Below are 23,905 nucleotides of genomic sequence, written 5' to 3' on the forward strand. Positions count from 1 at the left end.
AAAATACCAGATTAAAAAAATACTAATTAGTTTTAGAAACCATAAAATTCGCTTTATGCCAGGACAATGTTTATAATTTTCCCTTTTTTTACCTCCCTGGTGAAAAAGACTGGATTAAAAAAGGGAAGATTCTGTCCAGAATTTTTGTATGCCATGTAAATACCGTATTCCTTACTCTTGCGTCCCGCACTTCTTTTCGGTTTGGTTTTTTAGATGCAGTAAAAATGCGTAAGCTCAACTTGATTTCAGACATTTTTTGCTGCTTCTCTTTCTATGTTTTCTTTGGCCAAACAATTCCTTTAGTAGGTTTTGGCCAAGTGCCCTGCCAAAAAATAAAAAAACGTCTGAAAGAGGATGCAAGTTGTAATTTCATTTCTCGCAACTCTTTGAGATTTTCCCGGACAATTTTTTTTCCATGTGTGTTCGGGGGCGTGTTTAATTCAAGTTGGCAAACAACATAGAGATAAAGTTTGTTTGGATTTCACCGAAATTGTTGCTGTTATGGCCCATTTTTGCCATCCACCTCTGGTTACTTTCTTTGCAAGTCTCCCAAGGCCTGTTGTCGTATCCTTTATTGCATTTGTTATCCTGCTTGTTATCCTCGACTTCGAGGCTTTAAGCGAATTCCACAATTTATTTTAGCCTGCTTACGTCGCTTATTCATGACCCAGAGAAAACCAATTTAACTTTTTGCTCGTCAGTAAAGCAAACATAATTTGTTGGAATATCACTTTCATAAAATATTAAATTGTTGTCATTGCATTTACTGCTGGTAATCACACTTGCTCTGCAGATTACCTTTAATAAAATGAAATTCTGTTGGATGTATCTTAATTAATATTTTCCAAAGTAAACTTTCATATCACTTATGCTATAGTTTTGCTAACGTCCAACCGTAAAGAGGCTGAAACTTGTCAGGAAAGTAAAGTTTTACAAAGGTCAGGCTTAAGTTTTCTTGCTTTTAATATTTATACTTGAAAGAAAATGTGACTGAATATTTAAAGATAGTAGCCCTGATTACCAGCCTTATCTTTGTATAATTTCTTAACTAAAATTCAGCAAATATCTGGACTTTTTAATCCCCAGCGACCCATTTCAGTAAAGTATCCACTTAATCTGTCACAGAAACTTTTCATAAATAGTTCTCTCTCAATTTTTTGGCAAGTTTGCCAAGTAAACACTTTAATTTTTCCTACAAGAGCCACGCCCACTAATTGGGTTAAGAGTGCCGAAAAGTGAAAAGTTGAAATAAATTATATCCTTCTGGCATATCCTAGCTTGTTTGCGGAATGTCAACTTTCCGTGCCGGCATATCTTTTTTCGAATCTTGAAATGAGCCGCTTTCGGCCGCAAAAGAAAAGAGGTTGCCAACAAACATTTGAGGGTCTTAAATTCGGGGGCTATCAAAAATGAATTTCGCTAACTTATCAGTTAGCCAAATTTTCGGGCTCGGCTGTCAAAATGCTGATTGCCACATACCAAGTCAGTTTATGGTCATTATCCTTGTGTTATCCCAAGTGTGACGAGGGGGTTGGCTCCGCTCGGCTCCCTTTTGGGGATTTTTTGCTGTTTTTGTTGTGTGCTCCTTTGGTTGTACTTTGTTGTTTTTGGTCACGTCATCGATTAGCAATGTGTTGCCATGGCATCTTCCACTTTACAGCAGCACAACACACAAAACACACGGGGCACGGGGCGGAAAAACCACACAAACTAACACGACTAACACCCCCCTGGAAATCCGTAAAAGTCCTGACCGCAAGAGTTGTAAACAAGCAAAATCCGTTCGTTATTTGATTTTTTGTGTTGGGTTTTGTTTTTTCCTGCAAGGATAATGCCTGCGTTTTTCGCCTGAAATCGCTCACACAGTTTTTCTCTGTTTATTTTCTTTTTGTTTGGTTCACAACGTTGCACTTGTGTCGCTGGTAATGATGGATTTTTCTTATATGGGGGGAAAGTCGGGAGCTTTTCCCTGGGAGACTGCGACTGAAACACGACCGTCTGCTCGCACGGCTCGCCGTCAACTGGTTCGCCTCGAGCTTCCTTCGAGCCATCGTTCCCGAAAAGCCGAGTCCGCAGCGCCGAGCCGGGAAATTCCGTTCGTGAATTATGCATTTTCCTACACCACCTACGGTGATAGAATTTCCCTGGCTCTCTTTCGCCAGCTTTTCCGCTCTCTCTTTGTTGTTTTGGGCAATTTGGTGGCGTTCAGTTTTCCCGATTTTTCCCTTTCGGTCAGGTGGTGGGTTCGCATTTGCCGGTTTGTTTACGTTTTTGTGTGTTGGCCCGCTTTCTTTTAAGCCGGCTTTCTTCGTTGGCCAACATATGACTGCTTTTTTAGGGTGGCTTCTCCTCGAAATGGCTTTAATTGATTGAGGACCTTTACTACGGTTAGAGGGTGCGGCTTTTAGGGTTTGGGGGAAGTAAAGATTTGCCAGACACGCTAACAAGGGTTGGTAATGATTTTCATCGCTGGGGGGTGGCACTAAGCAGGTTACTTGGGTTGTAGTTTTTTGGTTAACGAATGTGGTTAAATATTTTACTAAAAGTAAACTAAAATAAGAACAGACTAAAAACTTATTTATGTGTTTTGTTCTTTTGTTTTTATATTTATTTATATTTTGATTATACAAAAATGTAACATAAGTTACTTGCTTTGTCATTAGTCACTATTTATTTGGATATATTCTACCACTCACCTCACTTTTGACTGTTTTATAACATTAAAAGCCTTTCAAATAAATTTTAACCAAGAGCAGCCTATTATGATGACAAATATGGCAAGGGCTGCCCCTTTTTTGCTTCAACTCCCTGTTAGTACTTTGCCACGACCCTTCACCCTTTACCTTCTGCTGACCACAGAAACTGCTCACCGCCTGAATGTGCCGGGCAAACCGCTTTTGGTCGCAACTTCGTCTGGTTTCGGCTTATTTACAAGAATTTTTCGTTACGTCTCGTTTCAGGCCTGGCCAAAAACCACAGGCACCAAAGAGACAGAAGGCCACGGGGCGGGGACGGTGGCAGAATAGACAAAGTGTATCAATTATAATACGGGCACAAGACGAGGGATCCCCAGCCAGGGGCAAAAAGAAGGGGAGGCACAGAAGCCAGGACCCAGGACCCAGGAACCAGAACACAGGACCCAGAAGCAGGAGCTAACACTCAGAGAAAGAGTTCGAATAAAGGTATAATTTGAAATAATACATGCTTAAATTAAAAAAAATATTTCCCTGAATTTTAGAAAAAAATCTTTAATATTGAAAATCAAATACAAAAAAATATAAATATATAAATTGTAATATTTTTTGAAACAAAATGGCCAGTTACTTAAAATTACTAGCACTCGATATTTTTATGCTATTTTTTGTTTTCTTTTTTTTTTAAATAAACATAATTTCGTTTTTAATTTTCAAAATTGGTTTTTTGGTTGCCAGATTATAAATAAATGTAAATTTAAATTTATTTTGCAGGCTTTCGTAACAAAACTGAAATAAGAAATTTTTTAATATCTCTTTTTCACTTCACAGGCAACCACACTCACACACGGGCCATGTTGGCTACGACAAGTGCAACCACAATTACCTCGGATCCGGGCATCCTCTGTTTTCATCATTGCAACGTGAAAGTTTTCTGCTTCACTTTGCCGCACACTTGTCCCCATTGCAATGCCCCACTGGACGCGGATGCGGATGGGGATGCGGATACGAGTGCGAATGCGGATCCAAATGCGGAACTAGACAGGGGCGGGCCACGCCTCCTGCTCCTGCCCTTCCGCCTGCCATATCCCTTTGTGCGGGCCACACAGTATCCATGCGCCATTGTCCTGCGCCCCTCCACCGGCGACTTCCTCAAGTGAGTTCCGTCCGAAATGGAATGGACCGACCATTCCAAAAGCAAATTTGCTGCAGCTGGCGGCATTCAAATCCACGAACAAATCAAATAAATGTTTTTATTAGTTTTGGACTGCGTTGCATACGGGAGGTTTGGCCTTCCTTAAAAATGCTTGGCTATTATCTTACAGTATATCATATTTTTTCTAGAACTCTGAATTTAAATAAATATTCAGAGCGAATGAAGTTTAAATTTGATCTTAATTGAATTTTAATTATGGCTAAAATAATTTTAAAAATTTATTGGCTTATTTCAATTATTTTTCACTCCTTTTATTAAAAAACCTTTAACATTTGTAGCTCCTAAATTAAAGGCATTCATTTTTTGTTCAATTTAAAAAATGCAAGCTGCCTAAAGCGAAGCCCAGAAATGGAGGCAGACTATTCCAAGCGGCTTCCCTCCATTTATTCCGCAGCGCAGAATCATCTCTAATATTCAGTGCAAACAAGTTTTGTGCAAATTTTCCCGGACGTACATATTTATTGTTTTTTGGGCTTCGCTAGGCGGAGTATCTTTTATGGCTGGAATATATTTTTGATGCGTTGTGTTTCCGCAGCGATTACAGCAACGCCACCGATTTGCATATCGCAGTGACCACATCCGGCGGCGACATCGTGGAGTTCGATCGCTTTGGCCTGCGCCGCCATCGGCGGGACGATAATCCGCCGGAGTGGCGGCAGTCGCTGATGGTGGGCGATGTGCCGGAGCCGTGGCACGACTTTTGGGACGAAGTCCTGGAGCAGGTGAGTGCAGAATCCGGAATCATTGCAAGCTCAGGGTGGCTCGATTTTTTGTTTAAAGCAGAACTCAATACAGTTTAATAAAAGTATCTAAAAGTATGATATAATATATATTGAGTAAGAGGGAATGGGAAAAAAAGGAATGTCTTAAAGTATGCAGTAATATGTTTTGAGTCCAAAAATCAAATTTCTTTATACCTTATAACACCCTTAAAAATAAAGTTCATTACTTAATAAGAGGTTCTAATAACCCCGCAAACGAAAAATTTGTTGGAGAATTAAGGGTTGCCAAAAGAGGTGTCTGAAAGTATGCAGTAATATATTTTGAAAGCACAGAACAACCTTTATCTCTGCAGCATACTATCGGACAGCTTTATATATGTTTGCAAAACCCCTTTGTTTTATATTACCGTCTTTTTCATTTAATATTTGAGCCCAGCAAATCGATCCACCCTCCCCAACTTAAATGCAAATCCCTAAGCTTTCATTTGCATTAATAGATCTGCGCCCAGTCGGTGCGGTGGTCCATTGCCAGTTATGCGGAGGAGACCCACAACTGCTACGCCTTTGTCCTGGCCTTCCTGCAGGCCCTGGGCCACACCCACCTCAGCGAGGCCGCCCGCAGTAAGACCGCCTTCTGTGAGCAGTGTATTGTGCCCAGGACGACGACGGCGGGCAAGTACATATCGCTGTATCGCAAAATCCGGCGGAGTGGCATCTACGTCCATCGACAGCAGCCCAAAAATCGCAGTAAGCCAGCAGCATCCTCAACTCCTGCAAGTTCCTATTCCTCGGATGGATGCGACGGTGTTGGCAGCAGCAGCAAACAGGTCTCAAAGAAAGGATACTCAAGCAGCAGTATTGCCGGAATCGCCAACCGCCCAAGGCCCACTCTGTGCACCATTGAAGAGTAACTAAATTGTACATCCTAATTATCATTACGTACAATTAAACGTTTTTAGTACAATTTTAAAGAATTGATCTTAAATAAAACTTATTTTATTTATGTATTTAGTTATTCATTTGGTTTTACATGGTTTATGTACATTCGATAATATTTCTGTTGGTCATAAAAATACTACATAAAAAATTAGAATTTTATTTTGTGGCGATACATATTTTGTTTTAAAAAATTCGTAAGTTTCTTTGGAATGTATATATTAGAAAAGTGATTTTGTAAAGCTTGTGTTCGTAATACCTAAAGGAATTTTTTGTGGAATGTTGATAGCAACCTATAATAATTTACAGATTCTGATACAAAATACTTAGATTAGCGTCACTATAGAATCATAACATATTTATCGCCTTGGTGGATCTACGTTTTCCTTGTACAAGTTGTTGTAATTTCCAGGGGGATTATAATTGCACACTATGTAGATGGTATTGCCCCTGTTTGAAAGATATTTAAATAAGAATAAAGAAGTTTATTAATTAAAAAGATCATACCTTCTGGCAAAACCGACGCCCAACTCAGTGGAACTCTTCCAAACCACCTGAGTGAAATGGCCCGTGTTGCCTTGAAAGGAGGGATTATTCCAGTTGAAATGGCGGATCTCTTCGTACCAGGATCGGACGGCATCTGATCCTTCAAGATTTCCCCCGGAGGCCATGTAGATGTTCTCCCCAAACCCACTGTTCGGCCGATGCTCCATGCAATTTCTCGACAGCAAATACTGAAGGAAAGCAATATCTTCCATATTACTTGTATTTTCTAAATTTTAAAACCACTCACCTTGGCCCATTCGGAGGCCAACTGATTCAGTTTGGGGCTTAATTTCAGGGGTGAAGCACCATGCTTGGCCCGATAAGAGTTATGGGCATTAAGAACTTCTTGCTCAAACTGAAATTTACAAAAATATCTTTATATTTATCTTTAAATTATAAAGTTGTTTGTTTTTTTTAATGCACATATTTTAATGAGCTCAAGCATAACCAATAAGAAAATACACAATTTTCAGTTATTGATAGGTAATGATGATATTTTTCGAAGACATATAGATTATTTAAGCTCATTTCTGATAACTTCCTCAGCTTACTTGTTGCGCGCTCATCTCTCCATTTTTATATTCACTCTTTCGCACTTGTATGGAATACATTGTAAATAATGCCTTATATTTTTGTTTATTTAAATTTAAATATCTGAGCAGTGGCGCTGGCACTTGTCGGTGGCAACTGAAGTCGTGTGGGGCTCAGCGGAGGCTTTTATGCGACCTGCCCAGATTTTCTTATCAGTTCATTTTCCGCCCCAACAACTGACTTCGTATAATTCCAATTGTGGGGTTCCGACAAAGGCTGACTAATCTTGAGGAATGACGTGCCAGCAAAAGTAGTTTGAAACACTTTTCAAGTGGTCTAATTATGGCGTATAGAGTTGTAAGTACTAGAAGGTAGTTTAAGGCAGCAGCATCCGTAGAAGAGAAACATTTTTTATTGGTCACTCATGTTTCTTGTGAAAATTGCGATAAGGTAATCCAAAAACGATACGAAAATGGAAACGATTGCCCTAAAAATACAGGACTTCAACTGCAAAATATTATGGTTAAAAATGGACCACAAGTCTTTCCTGCAGATAATATCATTTACATATTTCCCCACCAGAACACCATCAACGCTGGATTTTATGAACCCCGCCTATCCATTATGGTTACCCTTTATAATGTGATATTTTAAATAGATTTTAAATGAAGTTTTCTTACCGGCTTATTGCAAACCCATTCAGGATCCCCGAGATTTCTGCCCCATCCAGATTCCACATCCCCGGCTCGGCTTTTGTGGCTGCCACTCGCGCCTGCCTCATTAATGAACGCAATATCCCAGACAGGAGGAAGTGACAGGAAGCGGAAACGAGGAGGAGGGCACGAAGGGGACCCCTTGGTTATGCAAAACTGTCATGAATCGGGAAAATGTAATTACATTCTCGTTGATGACGTTGATGAGCAGCCACGGCGTTGGCCTTTGCCTCTGCCTCAGCCTCAGCCTCAGCCTCAGAGTCGACATTTCATCTTGGATAGAGCGCAATACGTGCATATAAATTGTATAATGTCGCCTCGGCCAACTTTGGCGACACGTAATTTCGAAGCAAATAAGTTTTGCCCATCCCCATCCCCAATCCCATTCCCATCTCCTCGGCCAAAGTTTTGCTACAGGTATAACTGCCACCTGCCGCCCACTTCCTAATGCCGTTGTTTACTCGCCGGGGAGCTGGATCGGGTGTCGTTATTGAATTCAACAGTTGAGGCGGCTCCAGGAGGAAATGACACGGGCTGACTTGACACCGCCATTGACTCAACTTTTCCAAATGATAGTGAACGGGTTAAAGGATTGAAACTTGTTCACAGGAAATAAGGGAGATGTCCTTATACTTGGGTAATAACAAACCTATATTTTCTTTTAATAAAAAACATTAAAAAAATTAAAAACATTTGAGAATAAAAAGAAGAGATATATCAGTATATCTCAGAGGTATATCAGTATATCAGTATATTTGAGACTGTCTTTAAAAACTTAACTGCGGAATATCACGTATACGCAGTGTTGCGTTTCACAGAAAAACACAATTAATTTCTAGTATTAAACATTTTTCCAATGTGCATTTATTACATATCAAAAAATTCATTAGTTCGAGTGGCATCGAGCATCGGAAACGTTAATGCAAACATTTTACTTGATGTAATCCGACACGTTCCTGGACTGCTTTGTTGACAGACCCCGAGAGATAATGGCTCCGATTGAGGGCCATATCCAAGATGAGTCACATTGGCCATAAAACTAGGGCAAACATTACTCTCAAGGCATTTTGCCCAAGATCGCAGTGGGTGTGACTGGGTGGTAACACAGCTTGTACTTTTTTGCGCCTCAATTCCCATGAGTCAAAAAAGTAATTTCCAAATCAGCGAAAGGAAACTCACCGTCAGGTTATTGTATCTATGATCAGTGGGTGTGACTGTTCTCACCTTGTGATATAAAACAAAAATTCACATGAGTCAAGCCCCTGCAAAATCGATTTTATAAACTGGCGCCAGGCTAGGGCTCAGTTCGTCTGGGTTATGGTTGTTATCTAATTAAAATGTATAAATAGACGTTCAGCTCAGCATAAGTGCGAAATCGGAAGCGAAAGACCTTGAGCGGCATTTAGAACTATTTTCCATTTTCTATGCTTTCTCCCCTGCATTTCGCTTGGCATTTTGCAATTTGGCGAACTTTGTACCCGAGTTTTTGACCAAGTGCCGAGCTGCAAGCTGGCCAACTGGCAAACAGTTTAGACCCGGCGTCATGGCGATGATGTAGATGCCTTTCTATGGCTGCAGCCAACCAATCTACTTCTTATTTTCCGAACCGAACCCTGGCCGTTTCTCTTGCTCCATTTGACACGTTTTCAACGCCGTGGAAATGGGGGAAAATCCGGGAAAATGGGGTAAAAGCATTGAAAATCTCGACTAATGTCAAATGCTTTGTTGTCGAAAATCCAGCTGGGTGAGGGTGTAGGGAACAAAGCTCCGTTGACACTTTTAATTTAGTAGTGGGGTATTTATCAATCGGATGTATTAATAACAGCCAATGCTTCATTGGACCGAGATAAATGCATTTTCTGCGCATGCAGATGGCCTCGAATTTCGGGGAATCCCCCTGGCAGCATCGAAAATGGGGATTATAAAATATGCAAACACCACTCGCGATAAGCTCCAGTACAAAGACCCGTCAAGTTCTCACTCAATGTCGAGGGTGCCGAGCAAATATTTACAAACTGTCGACGATTTGCTTTGATTTCGATAAGACCAACAAGGCGTAACGTAAACGAAGTGAGATAACAACTGATTTCATTCACAAACACAAAAAGTGGAGGAGAAGGTGGTGCCGGCAATTAAACAATTCATTAGTCACAAAACTTTATGGCGCATGATTAATCTTTGATAATAAAATTATTTTATTTGCTGATAAGCAATCAGCAAAGGTAATTACCTTGCGATTATGATAAAAAGAAATTCAAATGTGATTTCTTCACATATCTTATCATTTTGTCAATCAGCCTGGCTAAATATTTATTTAGTTTTTCAGGTGCATGTCACTTTGGCTTGTCATTGTTATGAAAGACATATATTCTGATGTATTAAATCAACATGAATAGACAACTGAGGGGATTTTTTCATACAAAATCTATTTATCTGTGGTATATCTAGTTGAGAGTCTTATATTAGTAATTTTAATAATATTATTTCCAGCATTTCAGACTAAAACAAATCAAACTAAATCCATTTTAATCTTATAGATACAGGAATTTCTTAAATAAATATTCTTCTAATAGACCATAGCCATCAATAAGTCTTTGAGAGGCTGAAAATAGGGAGTGAAAATTCAGTCACACTTGAGTTTCCCAAGCAGTTGACTCTGCACTTCCTATCTCTTTCTACTTAAATCCTGCTCTCTCGGTCTTTTTCCCTTTTTTATTCAACGGCCCGTCCCAAGGAGGCACATAAAAAATGTATTCACACAAATTTCTTGTGTCAACTTGAAGTTTTTAGCGAATTAGCAATTTGTGCAGCGGTCGCAGTGGAAATTTTATACCAAATTGCAAATTCGTGTTGACTTTGTTTCAGTAAATTTTCCACCTCGTTTTTTTTCTGCTGAAGTAGGGCTTTTCGTTTCACTCCTCGTCCTCCTCGTCGTTTTTTGGCCAATTCTTTTCCTTCTTGTTGACTTAATGGAAATGTAAATAAAAAGTGAAGTTGATGCGACTAAAGCCCCGTCTGCATTTGACTGATAAGTTTTATACGTATTTTAAATCTTTATATATAGTTGTGGGTAGAGCAGAGATTCGTGCTCGAACGCTGGATTAATTGTCAACTCATCTGTCTTCATTTGTCGGTTGTGTGAAAATCTGTAGGATTGCCATGCATATTAAGTGGGAAATTTATAAAAACACATAACTGCAAGTGATGTGCGTCATTTAATTGTCACACGACTGCTGGCAATGACAGCTGTTTGTGTTTCATGACTTAACTGCTGAATATCACGCATACGCAGTGTGGCGCTCCACAAGCTAGAGCCTGAACTCTAGTACCAGGTACACTAATCTATCTCATCTTCGTTCCAAATTTTCATTAGATTTCCTTGAAGAAAATGTTTCTTACATGCCTGAAATACTTTCAATAGAAGCCAAGCAATATTGCACTCCCATTCCCCTGCTTTTGCGGATATCTTGTGTACATTGCCCCTATCATGGGCCACAAATTGCAGCTGCCGCTCTTCAATGCCACAACTTTCGAGGCCGCAACAGCCAGCCTTGCCCGTCCGAGAGCTGGGCAAAATGTCTGGATGGAGTGCTGTTCAAGCATGTTGCAATAAAACTAAATCGAATTCAAACACAAAGTTCATTTACAGTTCATCAACTCGGGCTGGCCAAACAAAATGTGGCTCCCGAAAACTTCTAAACTTGGCTTTTATGCTAAATTAAGTGTGTGCTTGGCTCCTTAGAACTCAGATTATTGGGGGATTGAAAGCCGTAGTGCTAAATTGATGCCTCGGTTTAACTTCAGGTGGTCAAATAATGTGTTTTCCCATTAGCTGATAATGGCGCTTTGATAAACACATGTTGTGGCTCAACCTGCACTTTATACGTGTATACTTTCTACCAAAACTGAAAGCTTCTGTGGTTTAGCATTTTCGGAGCCAATTTTCCGGCTATATGGGTGACACAGAAAAATCAACCGAAAATACCGCGGGGAAATTGCCATTGATTTCGATTAATTTCCAATGTCTTTTTTGGCCGCCGAAATATCGCTAATTGCGTGTGTAAAGCGCATTTATTTTTTGTGGCCTGCACATCCCCGATGTTATGCGTTAAATAAATTTGCTGATAATTTGATTTTCCACAAAAACGGTTTGCCACGTGTTTAGCATACTTTTGCGGGTCGAATGGATAAATGGAAAATTTGCAGCCGCAGAAAGTGCACAATTGGCAAATGCCCTTTCGGCCATCAGGCGATTTATTCGACTTCAGTCTAAAGGTCACTCCGTTTGACTTATTCGCGCTCGACTGGCCAACGAAAAATCGTTTTAAGTGAGCACTGGAAATACCAAGGAATTTCTGCGGGAAAAGCCGCCGAAGCGTAAAATGCCGCTCAAGCTGAGTAACTGGATTTGCTGACTGCCGGGAAAATGCTAAATTACAGACGGAAAGTGGGAAAACCAATTGGAAATGCTTGCACACACTTGAAGCCATTCAACATTTGCACTGCGATTTATTAAAATACTTACTGCTGCGCGGATCACTTATTAAGCTTGAAGAGAACCCAGCATTTGTGACAAGTTTAAAAATAATAATATATATATTTAAATTTACAGAATACGCATTAAATTTTAATATTATTTTATTTATTTAATTTGAACAAAAATTTGCATTTTGGGAATTGAAATACATTTTTTTAATGGAACGAAAAAGCAAGCCTTACTTAGGAACCTAGACTATCAGTTATAAAGAAATAACAAATAGACCGAATAAAAAAATATATATATATAAATATATGTATTACTTTGTTTACGAAGCTTTTACAAAAATAATACACTTTGTAGATATTGAGATATTTTCTTTGTCATTCCAAATTGAAGCTTGTTCCGAAATTAACACATTCCCAGCTCCTGATACTTAGGAATGAAAATGTGTACTTAAGCTATGTGTATCTGCACCACACACTTGACTTCGCTGCTGTTGTAATTTGGGTGCTAATTTCCTGCTGCCGAATTCGCCTACATTTCCACCAACGCCAAAGATTTGCATATCTTTTGAGCCGCAGCATGTGAAATGCAAGTTGGGGATTTGGCCAAACCCCCCAGCCTCTATCCACTACGTTTCCCAACCCTTTCGACCTTTTCAACTGTTGCCGGAGCTCGGTGATGTATCCACTTCGCATCGTCTATACGTTTTGACAGCTGCTCCTCGAGTTGCTGCTTCTGCGGTTGCCAAGTTTGGCTTTTGACTCGAGCATTTGGCCTGGCAAATTACCAGAAACTGAGTTTGAGATGGAGGCGGTGACGAAGACACTTGCCAGTGGCGGGGAAAAGGGGGGAAAAGCCGGGTAGACAGGGAATTTCCATCACTTAATTGACATGTCGGGGATTTTCGTGGCTCCCCGGCTGGGACGGTGATTAGTTGGAGTTTAACCAAAGAATATCCATTAACAGATATGAGACATCAAAGATGAAATCCAAGCCAACTCCGCAGTCAATTGTCATAGGGATCTGTGCCTTACCGAGGACCGATATATTTATCCAGGTCATAAGTAGTAACATACTTTGAAGTATGCACAACCGGAAATCCCGCAACACTTCAACCCGGAAAATCGTAGAACTGCCGGATCCACCTTTCCTCCTTGCCAGACTCTCGATTGTTTCGTGTGCATCTGCCAATTAGACTCAGCCAGTCGAATTTTTGGGCATCAGCAGTGGAAAAGTGAAACCCATTTAGCCATTGACGCAAAATGTCACTTGTCGTCGTCTGGAGGAATCCTCACCCCCATTGCTAGCCTCCATCTCTATCCCCATCTCTATCCCCATCTCTATCCCCAGCTCTATCCCCATCTCTATCCCCATTTCCATCCTACATCCTTTCTTCAGCAGTGCGTCATAAGCGGGTTATGGAATTTTCATTTCAAGTCAAGAAGACGACCTGAAAATGGCAAAGGATCTGCCAAGTGGGAGTGGGCTTCGCTATGAACAGATGCCAATTTCTGGCCAAGAATACTGCAATTTTGGTGAAGTAGAATAATGGCTGGAAAGTTAATTTCTGGGTTTTGTGGATTACGCATTTTGGTAGCCAATCGAATTTCACGCAATGGGATACTTTGAGAAAATGAAAGCTTTCATTTTAAAATTATACATTTGTTTAGTTTCTTTTTATTGACTTATGAGAACTGTGATTATACACCAGAAAAAATATTAAATTCGATAGTAGTATTTATTTTATATTTACCTGCATTTATTATCTAACTTGATTCAATTAGTTATTATTTAAAATACTGTTCTTATAATTTAAATATGTTTAACAGTATATTGAATTTGTTACTCAGATACTTATTCTTTTTTTAAATAGATAACAGATAGTTTTTTAGCAGTGTGTGGTTTCCCTTTTTCACTTGTAAACATCTTTCGTTCTTTCAGCTGACCTTGATTGAGCAAACCCCACAATCCCACCTCATCGCTAGTCAATTTAATTGGCATCGGGCACAAACTGTTTGCTGCCGCTACCCTTTTGACATTTAATTAATATGCAAATGATGCCTCGGCTCGGCATTTCAATCCCGATCTCATGCGCGCAGCAGCTGGCACTTCTGGCTGCTCCACATGCGAGGACCACTTCCTTGCCAGAGCAGGAGGATTGGAAAGAGGATGAGGATGACTATCCTGCCAGATTCGCTGGCAGCGTAAACAAACCGAGGAGGAATTAGAAAGGCAGCTTAGTCATTCCGCCGGCGTCGCCGGCTTCGTAGAGAGCTACAATTGCCGGATGGAGAGGAGAATGGTGTTTTTATGGGGATTGGGGGTGGCATCCCGGTATCCTTGACATCCTCCGGCTGGTGTCCCACAGGAATGCCCGCTCGGAATTTACGAGCCGCTCGAGATTAGTTTCCCCTGGCTGTTTGCTTTAATTGCGACCATACAGGCGGTGGGCGTGGCCCAGTGCCGCCGAGTCAGCAAACAGGCGCCGCCATATCCTCGGAGTCCTCCACATTCCACATACGCCGCGTGTGCCGCAGGAGATGCCCCAAGATGGGTGTCGCTGCATTGTAAATATTGCATTGGGCAAGCTCAAATAAACACACTTATCGCATCGAATGGGGAGTCGTAAATATATATGTTTTCCCATATATATATATGGTACATATCTGCGTTGCATAAATTGTGGGCTCCCCAATCGCGAGTGTTTGTGCCACCATTTTATATCTTATTTATTTCAATTTTTTGCCCATTCGTTGTTGTCGCGACGTGTGTCGAATGTGCGGCACATTTTATTCGAATGTTTTCATTCGGTTGTGTTCCCTTATTTTTACCATCCTTCGGGATGCAATTTAAAATATTGCACACTCCTCACGCAGCTCCACTTATTTTTTCCGGCGCTTTTCATTTTGTACTTTTTTCGTTTTTCGTGGCCATTGACGTGGCCGTTGAGTTGAGTGATTGCAATAAATTATTACCGAAAGTTTATCACGACCAATGGAGCAGAGCTTGCCGCATATTGTCGTTGGTGTTTCTTAAAGAAGTAGGGATATTGAATTGCGAACTAAAAACGGGGAAAAAGTGCCAGAAGTTTATTGTTTTATGGCGCAAAAAGATCTTTACAATTTTTTAAAAATATTTAAAATTCAACTACAAATGTCAAAATGAATTTTAAGATTTTTTAATGGCTAGAAATGTATTTTTTTTAGGTAAAAGAATTTATTTTTCTATTTTAAACTTGTCAAATGACTAGGCTAAGGATCACTGGGTTTTAAGATTGGTAATTATTAATAATTTAAAATAAATGGCATAAAGGATGTTGAAATGAAAACTAAAAGTGGGAAAAATACCTTCCAGATTCTAATGTTGACGCAAGTTTAATATTAGCTTAAAATTTTGAAACGGAGATATATCTTTGAGATTGAGAACCTGCCGGAATCTTATTGTTTTCAGGAACAAGAACATCCTTAACATTTTGAAAATATTATATTTCTATCAACCACTATTTTATTTATACAAAACTTAAGATCAGTGGTCCTTGATGAATACGATTTATTTACAATTTATTTCTTGACCGACTTAAAGAAACGCTCCTTCTGCAAGTTCTTCTTTTCGCGGCGCAGGGCATTGATCTCCTCCCTGGCCACAAAGGCGAGTACACTGTCTGAGACGCAGTCCTCCTTGGAGCCGAAAAACTTTTGTACATCGCTGATCTCGAACCCCTTTAGCAGCCAAACCGATTCCATGGCCAGCAGAATCACTGTCACCGCCGATTGATTGATTTGCTCCACTATCCAGGCCTGCTCGTCACCCAACGAGTTTCGCAGACTTCTGCAGATGGAATCCACCAAGATGTGCAGGGCTTGGAAGACGGGGAACCAAATGGCGACCAGAATCACCTGGGTCGCCAGACAAAGGCCCACCACCTCAAGGACCGTACCCACTTGGCTTACTGAGGGAGTCGTCCTGCGCTCCATCTTCAGTTTATGCAGGAACATTGTGGCGATAATCAGGAACACAGTTGACTCCGTGCTGGCCTCCACGGGATTGTAGAAGAGGCCTATGCAGTGGCAAAATATCGAAATGAATAGGGCTACCATAAAAGAGGCTTCCATTTTTTTTCGTATAAAAAGTATTCAATTTACAACGACAAATAATTTTCCTATAACTTTTTCTGATGAGTTACCGTGAAATGATTATGATTCTTTTGAAATATGTGTGATATCTGATGCATGACCTACTTGGTTTTCAAATTTGTAACAAGACTTGTAGATAAGTCTTAAAATATATTTCTATTCTAGTTCATGATTTATTTGTATAATCCAAATAAATTCACTAAATTTAATTAGAACGATTTACTTACTTTTTTTCTTCAACTTTATAAAAATTTTAAAATACTTTTTTTTACCATTTAAACCTAAGCAACTCTTGTTATATATACAAATCTGAAACAAATATTTTTAATCATAGTTAGCTAGGACTTTCAGTTCGTCAGATATATAAGGAGAGATGTTATTCCCATTTCTACTTTCATTGCGTGTGAATGCTTTGAATTTACGGAATAAAAAAATAAAGTTTTTCTCATTTATTTTTCGAAGTTCGCGGCAGAATGGCAGCTCGTTCAATTTTGATGAAAGACCGACCGATTATGAAGCGTGTAAGTAATTTAGCTATCTCTAAAAATTGCATAATACTTCAAGAAATAAAATTTCATAGAAGAATATTTTGGGTGGAGCTCGAGCGTTGCCCGTGCACGCAATAGAGCAAATCAAGCAGCGCAACTTTTTTGAAGATCCAGATAACAACCAAGTTGTATTCAGACGTCCCCTTAATGATAATATTCTTCGCGAGAGAAACGAGGCGAGCCGTTGGAACAGCAACAATTCCGGTGGGCAATTCAATATGAATCCCAGTACTCCTCCGCCTCCGGAGAATCTAAACTGGGGATCCCCTTTCAAACGCGATCGTTCACCAGTTCGCAATCTCCGTTTCGAAGGTCTCAATGAACCCATTCAGAACATTCGGGAGCCCTACTATGGCCCCCTTCAGGAGACGCGTTTTCAGGACGAGCCAATGATCAGTAACAATCCTCCCATGGAATTTAATCGTGATATCAATCGCAATGAACCACGTTCTGGCTTCAATAATCGCAATAAACCACCCTTTGGATACAATGATTGCCAAGATAATAATGAACTTCCAGAATTTCGCGGATACAATAATCGCAATGAACCGCCATCTGGATACAATAATCGCAATAATCCACCATTTGGATACAATAATTGCAATGATGTTGAGCTTCAGGAATTTTGTAATGAATTCAACGACAACTATCAAAACAGCGGACCGCCGGAGTTCTCCGAAGAAAACTTTCGAAACAGTGGACAGTCGAATTTTACCCATAACTTCGGAATCAATAAAAACTGTGGAAACAATGGTCAGCCGGAATTTTCAAACGATCAATTTCGAAACAATGGAGTGTCGATAATTAAACTCGGTTCTGGAAAAACATTCGGATACAATGAGTTATCGGACAAAGTTTTTATGATTGGTGGCTTTAAGATGCCGCACGTGACCAAGTTGGTAGGTAAAGCTGCCCTTCAGGAGTCAAGGTCCTACGCCGTGCGCTTTATGAGGCGGTCTCCCAACTATGTTATATGCAAAACACCCAGCAAGGAAATGCCCATCATCCAGCACATTTACAATGAGACAATGTATGTCAATGATGATGATGATGATTTCGGGACCAAGGACCGTTCGTCCAACTTTTCGATGAGCCGCTATCGGGAGAGCGTCTTTAAGGAGTGGACCAAGATCTATCGGGGCAGGAACTATCGCACCTGGGAGGGCTGGTGGAAGGATTTCCGGAACGTTGACATGGACATCATCGAGGAGTTGCATAAATTCGATTGCTTCACTGTGAAGTACAACTTCATGAGGCCAGGCGGGGTTCGCGATGCCGCCGACCTGATCAAGAGGGCCAATATCGCTCTGACCAAGAACAAGAACAATTATCTGGCCAACATGAAGGTCGTCTATTGCCTGATGGACCACACTTTTCTCGGGCACTTGGACATGGAGGCCTCCGCCCAGCTGCAGGACATCATTCGATCGGTGCCCAATCACTTGTGGATCTACAAGTTGCGCTGCATGATCTACGTGTGGTACAACTACAGCCAGGTCATGAAGTCCAAGGAGACCGGCGATAAGAAGTACCAGATGATCCTCAAGGAGTGGCAGAGTCCCGTCATCCACTGGCTGGCCCACCAGGCATTCAAGGAACTACGGAACATCAGCCAAACTGAGTATCCCCAATTCCGAGAGGTCTACGGAGCCAGCAAGGTAGCTAAGAAGTAGTCCATGTTCTGGTTGGAACGGCTAACTTAGAAAATAAATATATAAAAATATAATAAATACCCTAAAAAATTGTTTTTAATTAAGACAATACATTTTCCTGCTATATTGTACGCTACAAAATGAATACCAAACCGGAAACCCTACTTATGCCAAGTGAATCCATATTCTGAGACCCGGAGCAATTTATTCAGCTCCACTTGCATAAAGCTGTTTAATTTGTTATCCCCAAAGTGCACCTGAGCCTCAGGTCTGAGAGGAAAACAAAAAAAAATAAATATGTATAAAAACAGAAGAAAAAACAGGCAAGGCAAATGAATAAACCAACAGCAACGGAAAATGACGATACAAACCAAAGAGAAGGCTACAAAAAATAAATGCAAAGCGCTACTGCATATTAATCCGACAGAGTATTTCACTCAACCTCAAACACACTCGCACACTACAGGGTGTCCTGGCTACATAGGGTATGTCTCTACAAAAATTATAAAGTAAAATGTATTCCTATGTTTAGTATGTTATCAAATAATGGGTGATTTAAATATCTTAATAGAGTCACTTTTGTGTCTAAAAGTATGCAGCAAAATACTTTAGGTACAGTTTTTGGTGAATTCATTTCTGTTGCATAGTTTTAGGCACCTATCATGACATTAAAAAGTGTTTTGAAGACGCTAGTGATTTGTGTGGCAATGAACATTTAATTTTTTTTATATAAAGTCACGGACTTTCTTTTAAATTTTTTCCTGTGTAAGCAAGGCCATCCCGATACATTGGGGAAGGACACGCTGTCGGCGAGATGGGCGACCGCGAAAGACATTTATTGTATCCTTAGAGCGCCTGACAGACGCGTGCTGAGACGATGATGAATTTGCTGCCGCCGATGGCTCCGGCCTCCTGTCTCCGCCCACTGGCCACCACCCACTGGGCCACCATCCCCTCCTCCATCTCCCCCGCCTCCTCGAGAATCTTTGGGGGCCCAAAGTGAAAAACTCGACAGGCAGCAGCCAACGAAGCGGCAGAAATGACGACAGACAGCCTTTGGGACAGACGGCGGGCAAGTGACGAAAAAAATGCAAATAAAATGCCGGCTTATTGAGTCGGTGCGGAGGAGAAAGGAGAAAGTCGGTGGCGAACAAGACACTTTTTAGTTGATTGAAAAAGGTGATGTCAAGGCTTTTTCTTTACTTTTTCTCTCTATTTTATTCATCGTTGACCTTTTTCCGTTAAATATGATAGAAGTTTTTCACTTTGATAAGAAAATGCTGGGGCTCTGCTGGGCATTAAACTGATGAAGGCAGAGCTAAGAGGCAGAAATAGTTAACAAAGTAATTTAAAATAAAAAAAGGGGGTGTGCAATTTTAAAGTTTTTGATAAAATTCCCAAAGATTTGCCCTCTAAAGTATTGCTCACTTCATTTATCAAGATGAGTTAGGTTCAAAAGCCAGCAACTGGCTCATCCAAAAATACGCCCACACTCACATGCAAACAGAGAAATGTAAGAAAATACTAAAAAGCCCAACAAAAAGGCGTCAGGTGCAGACAAACAGTTTCACACCCCCACGAACACGGAAAATGCCATCCCTGAGCACACAGTGGGGTATCGTGTTGACGCATTTATCCTGCCCAGAGGCTCCTTTCACAGGCCCACGCTATAATATTTAATTTAAAATGTTATCCCGCCGGCACATTTTTGCTTATGACTTTGCGAGCGCAAGCGAGCGTCAAATGGAAAAAGTGTCACACTTTACCGGGTCCCCAGTATCGGAGTATTTAATTTAAGGACCTTAAGTCGTCCCAAATCAGATCGCATTGCAGGCGGAGGCAGGAAGCGATTTTCGTGGATTTGTGCCGTGTTCTACCCCAGCTTCACTTCACTTGCGATTTACGCTATATTTGGGAATGCGATGTGCGATTTATTTCAAAAGGTTCAAAGCCCCTCTGGGAGTTTGGTGATTAACCTTTCTCAATGGATATTATATTCCTACTTTGGGGAGGGAAATAAAAAATATAATTAAATCAATTGAGTACAAGAGAGGGATCACTCGTGGTTTGAATTAAATGCTAAATCACCTATAAAGATGTCTTAAAGTATGTTACAATATTTTTTCAATTCAAAAGCCCATAGGAATTATTCCCATCTATTTTCTGTTCCATACTTTTATACCCAATAAGAGTTAATCAGCCGACGCCCTACATCCTTAAGATAAAATATTTTTAATATAACTTAAAATTGCCCTAAAGTATGCTAAAATATATGTTCAATTAAAAAATTGTAAGCATTCGTGCCGTTCTGTTTTCGTTGCATACTTTTGTACCAAAAACCTTTAAAGAGAGTGTATTAAGCGAAGTTTTTCACCCTTCGGGCATTACAATTGTGCCCTTTAAACTGTTTTACTGAGATGAATTCTCCGTCACACACGGTAATTAATTAAAATTCAATTATGAACAAAGCTGGCACGTACACAGCCACAGCAATGCTCAATCATAATTTAAATTTTGGCCAGAACGAAATTAACCAACATAGAGAGCCCGCAACTGGAGGCAATGTAAAGTAATGAGTGCGTGTGCCCCCTGCTAATTGCAAATGAAATCCGATTCTCATTAACTTGCTACGGCTCATAATTCACTTACTCGAATTTGCCACTTTAAATTCGAGTTCTCAGGGCGGTTGGTATGTGGATATGTCGGCTCTGTTGATCTCATTATCACCTTGTGGCATTGTTGAAATATTTGCAGAAATGGCCAAATAGGCCCAATGATTCGTTGATTAATAAATTATTCTTTATTCAATGGCGTTATGCAAATGCAGAGTGCAGGAAGCGAGAGGTGACAAAACAGAGGATTTCCCACTGATGAATGATAAATATGCCCGGGCATATTTATTAAAAAAATCAATTAATTTGCGATTAATTACAGATTCATTAAACGAGTCAAATATCAATGAAATAAAATGTGTTTGCATGGACCGAATTCGCTTTAATGTCAGTTGAAAGGTATTTTTGAGGCAGCACTTTAAGGTTCAAAGTCCGAAAGGTCAAAACCAATTAAATGTGATTTGTGACTTTTGCAGGCCGAATTCTATGCATAAATATCACATTTAAATTATTATGAAATGTGCAAGACAAACTTGTTTTCATAAATATCAAATTACATTGCAGCATATTTCTTTTTAAACAAATACTCGAATCACCATTGCAAAATTGCTTTGCACACTGAAAATGGGCTTTTGTTTTACCGTGACTTTGTAACTACTGAAAAGCGAATGTTTGCAGGTTGCATAAATTGCAAAAACATTTGTAAATATTTCAGTTTCGTGTGCCAGCATCAACATAAAAACAGGATCAAGAACTCGCACTCCCCGACTCCTGTTGCATTTCAATTTGTTGTGTTTTTATTTATTTTTTCTATTTTCTGCTGTTTGGCCAGCCTGCAAAACTAACTATTTATTTAACAAATATGTGCAATAAAATGCATAGACGCTTGCCACATTTTCCCGCCCATTGCCATCGCCCATTTAACGAAGTTAGATGGAGCATTTTCCACATTTTGACTTCTCCGGCATGGCATGACAAATTACATTTGAGGTTTTTCACATGGACATTGATTTAATTACCAAATGAATTTCCTTGCCAGCCAGAAGTCGAAAAATAAGTTTAATTTCCCTCAAGTCTGGCCAGGAATTTGCATATATGCACAGCCCGAATCCCAATCCGAATCCGAATCCTTTTCACGTCCATCCTGTCCGGCTGTCTGCCCGTTTGAGTAATTTCATTATGAGTTTTAAGACTTTTAATTAATTTAAAAAGTGAACAATTTTACACTCTTTTTCATAACAACTCTGGCCGGAGTCCCCAGCCCGAAGTCCGTAGTCCGTAGTCCATAGTCCAGCTTTTGTCTGCCGAAGTCTGGACGAGCCGGAAGAGTGGCATAATTTCCGCACCGCCTCGAACTTGATGCAAACATTTCATCTGCATTTCGAGTGGACCAGGACCAGGACGAGCTGCAGGATCAGGACCAAGAGCACTGCCGAGGAGGGGCATTGGCAGCATCAACAGCATTCAATTAATTTTCCGTACTTTGCCATCCACAAAAGCGAAACTTTTGCAGTCCGACATCCGGCATTGTTGCCAACTTGAATGCTTATTTACGGACACAACAGCACCAGAAGCTCCCGGATTATGCCGAACATCATAAAACTTGTATCGACTCGTTAAACTGGCAGATGGAATGAACCCGTCGAACTCAAAGTCCCCTAGCAATGGCACGGGCAAAAATGGTTGAGGACCCAAGTATATGTAACTAGTTTTGGTACTACTTAAAAGTCTCAATATTTAATTTTTTTATAGTACAACAAATAAATATTTATTTAATTATTATTAATATTTTATTTAAATACCTTGGATTTAAAACTCTTACGAATATTAAAATATTTTTGGTAGTATTTAAGAAGGCCTTTTAAGTAGTATTTTAGGCAGTGTTTTAAGTAGTACTTTCATTAGTATTTTAAGTAGTATTTTAGGTAGTATTTCAAATAGAATTTAAGGTAGTATTATGAGTAGCATTGTACGTAGTATTCTAAGTAGTAAATGAAACTGTATTTTTAGTAATATTAATAAGTAGTATTTTAGGTAGTATTTAAGTATATTTGAAGTAGTTTTTTAAGTAGTAATTGAATAGTAATAAATCAGTATTTTACAAAGTATTTTAAGCAGTATTTAAAGCAGTATTTTACGTAGTATTTGATGTAGTATTTTTGGTATTGTTTTAAAAGACTTTAAGGTAGTAATTAGGTAATAATTAGGTAGTATTTTAGGTAGTATTTTATTATATTATTTGCAGTATAAAAGTAAGTATTATTAGTAAGTAGTCATTTACTAGCATATTCAGTGGTAACTAATTAGGTGTTAGTTTTTATACATACCCCCCTTTTTTAGAGTACGCCCTGAAATTTCTTTCATTTGCTGTTATTATTCGCAATCAACCATATTACCCACAAACACACACTTCTACACCGAAAATTCTGTAAAATAATTACCAAAAATGTCCGCTGAAGTGGAGGAGATGCTGAAGCGCTTTCAATCCTTCAAGAACGTCATCGGAATTATAGTGGTGGACAATGATGGCATACCCATAAAGACTACCCTGGAGTACAACCTGACACTGCACTACGCGGCCGTGATGCAGTCTGTGAGGGAAAAGGCCCGCCAGGTGGTCCTGGACCTGGATGCCACCAACGAATTCACCTTCCTGCGGCTGCGGACTCTCCTGCACGAGGTGATGCTGTGCCCGCAGGAGGATTACTTCATCGTGGTCCTCCAGAGCCCCAGTGACTAGAATCGCATTTAAAAATATAAAAATAAAATACGCACTCAGCCGATGTGCCATGTACAAGGCCGAAACCTCATTTCATTTGCAGCCGTTTAAAGGCAAAGTGATCGGTAAATGAAATGTTATTAACATATTCGCCATAGTCTCCATTTCGCACAAACCAGCATTCCGTCATTAATAGCATTCAGCTGCAAATTATTTGCATTGGGAATCGGAATTGAATTGGAATGTCATTTGCGTGCCGAGCAGTCTTATTCAATATGCATCCTTTGGCCCGCATGCATATATGGATGCCTCCCCTCCTTTTTTCCACCCACGAAACCACCCACTATCCCGTCCGGGCAAACTCATTTACAATAAATGAAGACTGACTGAGGCAGCCACGA

General features: G+C 40.0%; 6 protein-coding genes across 8 annotated transcripts in view; 3 read left to right on the plus strand and 3 right to left on the minus strand.

Moving 5' to 3' along the window:
- Positions 1-2,034, minus strand: part of LOC108029076 (protein eyes shut) — a 62,050-nt gene extending 60,016 nt beyond the window's left edge. The window contains exon 1 of the mRNA XM_017101157.3: positions 1,480-2,034. The gene's annotated coding sequence lies outside the window, so the exon portion shown is untranslated. The remainder of the gene's footprint in view (positions 1-1,479) is intronic.
- LOC108028975 (MKRN2 opposite strand protein) overlaps positions 1-5,646 on the plus strand; it is a 63,903-nt gene extending 58,257 nt beyond the window's left edge. For both annotated transcript variants that reach the window (XM_044094356.2, XM_017101014.3), the window contains exons 3-6: positions 2,961-3,182; positions 3,525-3,849; positions 4,445-4,631; positions 5,129-5,646. In XM_044094356.2, coding sequence (XP_043950291.1) covers positions 3,548-3,849; positions 4,445-4,631; positions 5,129-5,542 — 903 coding nt within the window. In that variant the 5' untranslated portion in view covers positions 2,961-3,182; positions 3,525-3,547 and the 3' untranslated portion in view covers positions 5,543-5,646. The remainder of the gene's footprint in view (positions 1-2,960; positions 3,183-3,524; positions 3,850-4,444; positions 4,632-5,128) is intronic.
- Positions 5,647-5,665: 19 nt separating this feature from the next.
- On the minus strand, positions 5,666-12,034 carry LOC108028976 (Golgi-associated plant pathogenesis-related protein 1). 2 transcript variants are annotated; one of them, XM_050885523.1, is made up of 4 exons: positions 11,883-12,034; positions 6,361-6,468; positions 6,075-6,301; positions 5,666-6,017 (listed from the first exon to the last, which is right to left on the minus strand). In XM_050885523.1, exons 3-4 carry the CDS (start codon positions 6,278-6,280, stop codon positions 5,927-5,929), a joined length of 297 nt encoding a protein of 98 aa, XP_050741480.1. In that variant the 5' UTR covers positions 6,281-6,301; positions 6,361-6,468; positions 11,883-12,034; the 3' UTR covers positions 5,666-5,926. The 2 variants fall into 2 exon arrangements, with proteins under 2 accessions (XP_050741480.1, XP_016956504.1); XM_017101015.3 differs by lacking the exon at positions 11,883-12,034 and adding an exon at positions 6,665-6,811.
- Positions 12,035-15,304: 3,270 nt separating this feature from the next.
- Positions 15,305-16,054, minus strand: LOC108029034 (uncharacterized). The gene has a single exon (XM_017101084.3). The coding sequence runs from the start codon at positions 15,950-15,952 to the stop codon at positions 15,401-15,403; it is 552 nt and encodes a 183-aa protein (XP_016956573.1). The 5' UTR covers positions 15,953-16,054; the 3' UTR covers positions 15,305-15,400.
- A 275-nt stretch (positions 16,055-16,329) lies between these two features.
- LOC108029002 (TBC1 domain family member 5 homolog A-like) lies at positions 16,330-18,592 on the plus strand. Its single transcript, XM_017101045.3, has 2 exons — positions 16,330-16,494; positions 16,554-18,592. Exons 1-2 carry the CDS (start codon positions 16,447-16,449, stop codon positions 18,192-18,194), a joined length of 1,689 nt encoding a protein of 562 aa, XP_016956534.1. The 5' UTR covers positions 16,330-16,446; the 3' UTR covers positions 18,195-18,592.
- Positions 18,593-23,142: 4,550 nt separating this feature from the next.
- Positions 23,143-23,590, plus strand: LOC108029042 (dynein light chain roadblock-type 1). The gene has a single exon (XM_017101093.3). It carries the CDS (start codon positions 23,232-23,234, stop codon positions 23,523-23,525), a length of 294 nt encoding a protein of 97 aa, XP_016956582.1. The 5' UTR covers positions 23,143-23,231; the 3' UTR covers positions 23,526-23,590.
- Positions 23,591-23,905: the final 315 nt, after the last annotated feature.

The sequence above is a fragment of the Drosophila biarmipes genome, chromosome 2L (assembly GCF_025231255.1).
Source record: "Drosophila biarmipes strain raj3 chromosome 2L, RU_DBia_V1.1, whole genome shotgun sequence".
NCBI classification, from domain to species: Eukaryota; Metazoa; Arthropoda; class Insecta; order Diptera; family Drosophilidae; genus Drosophila; species Drosophila biarmipes.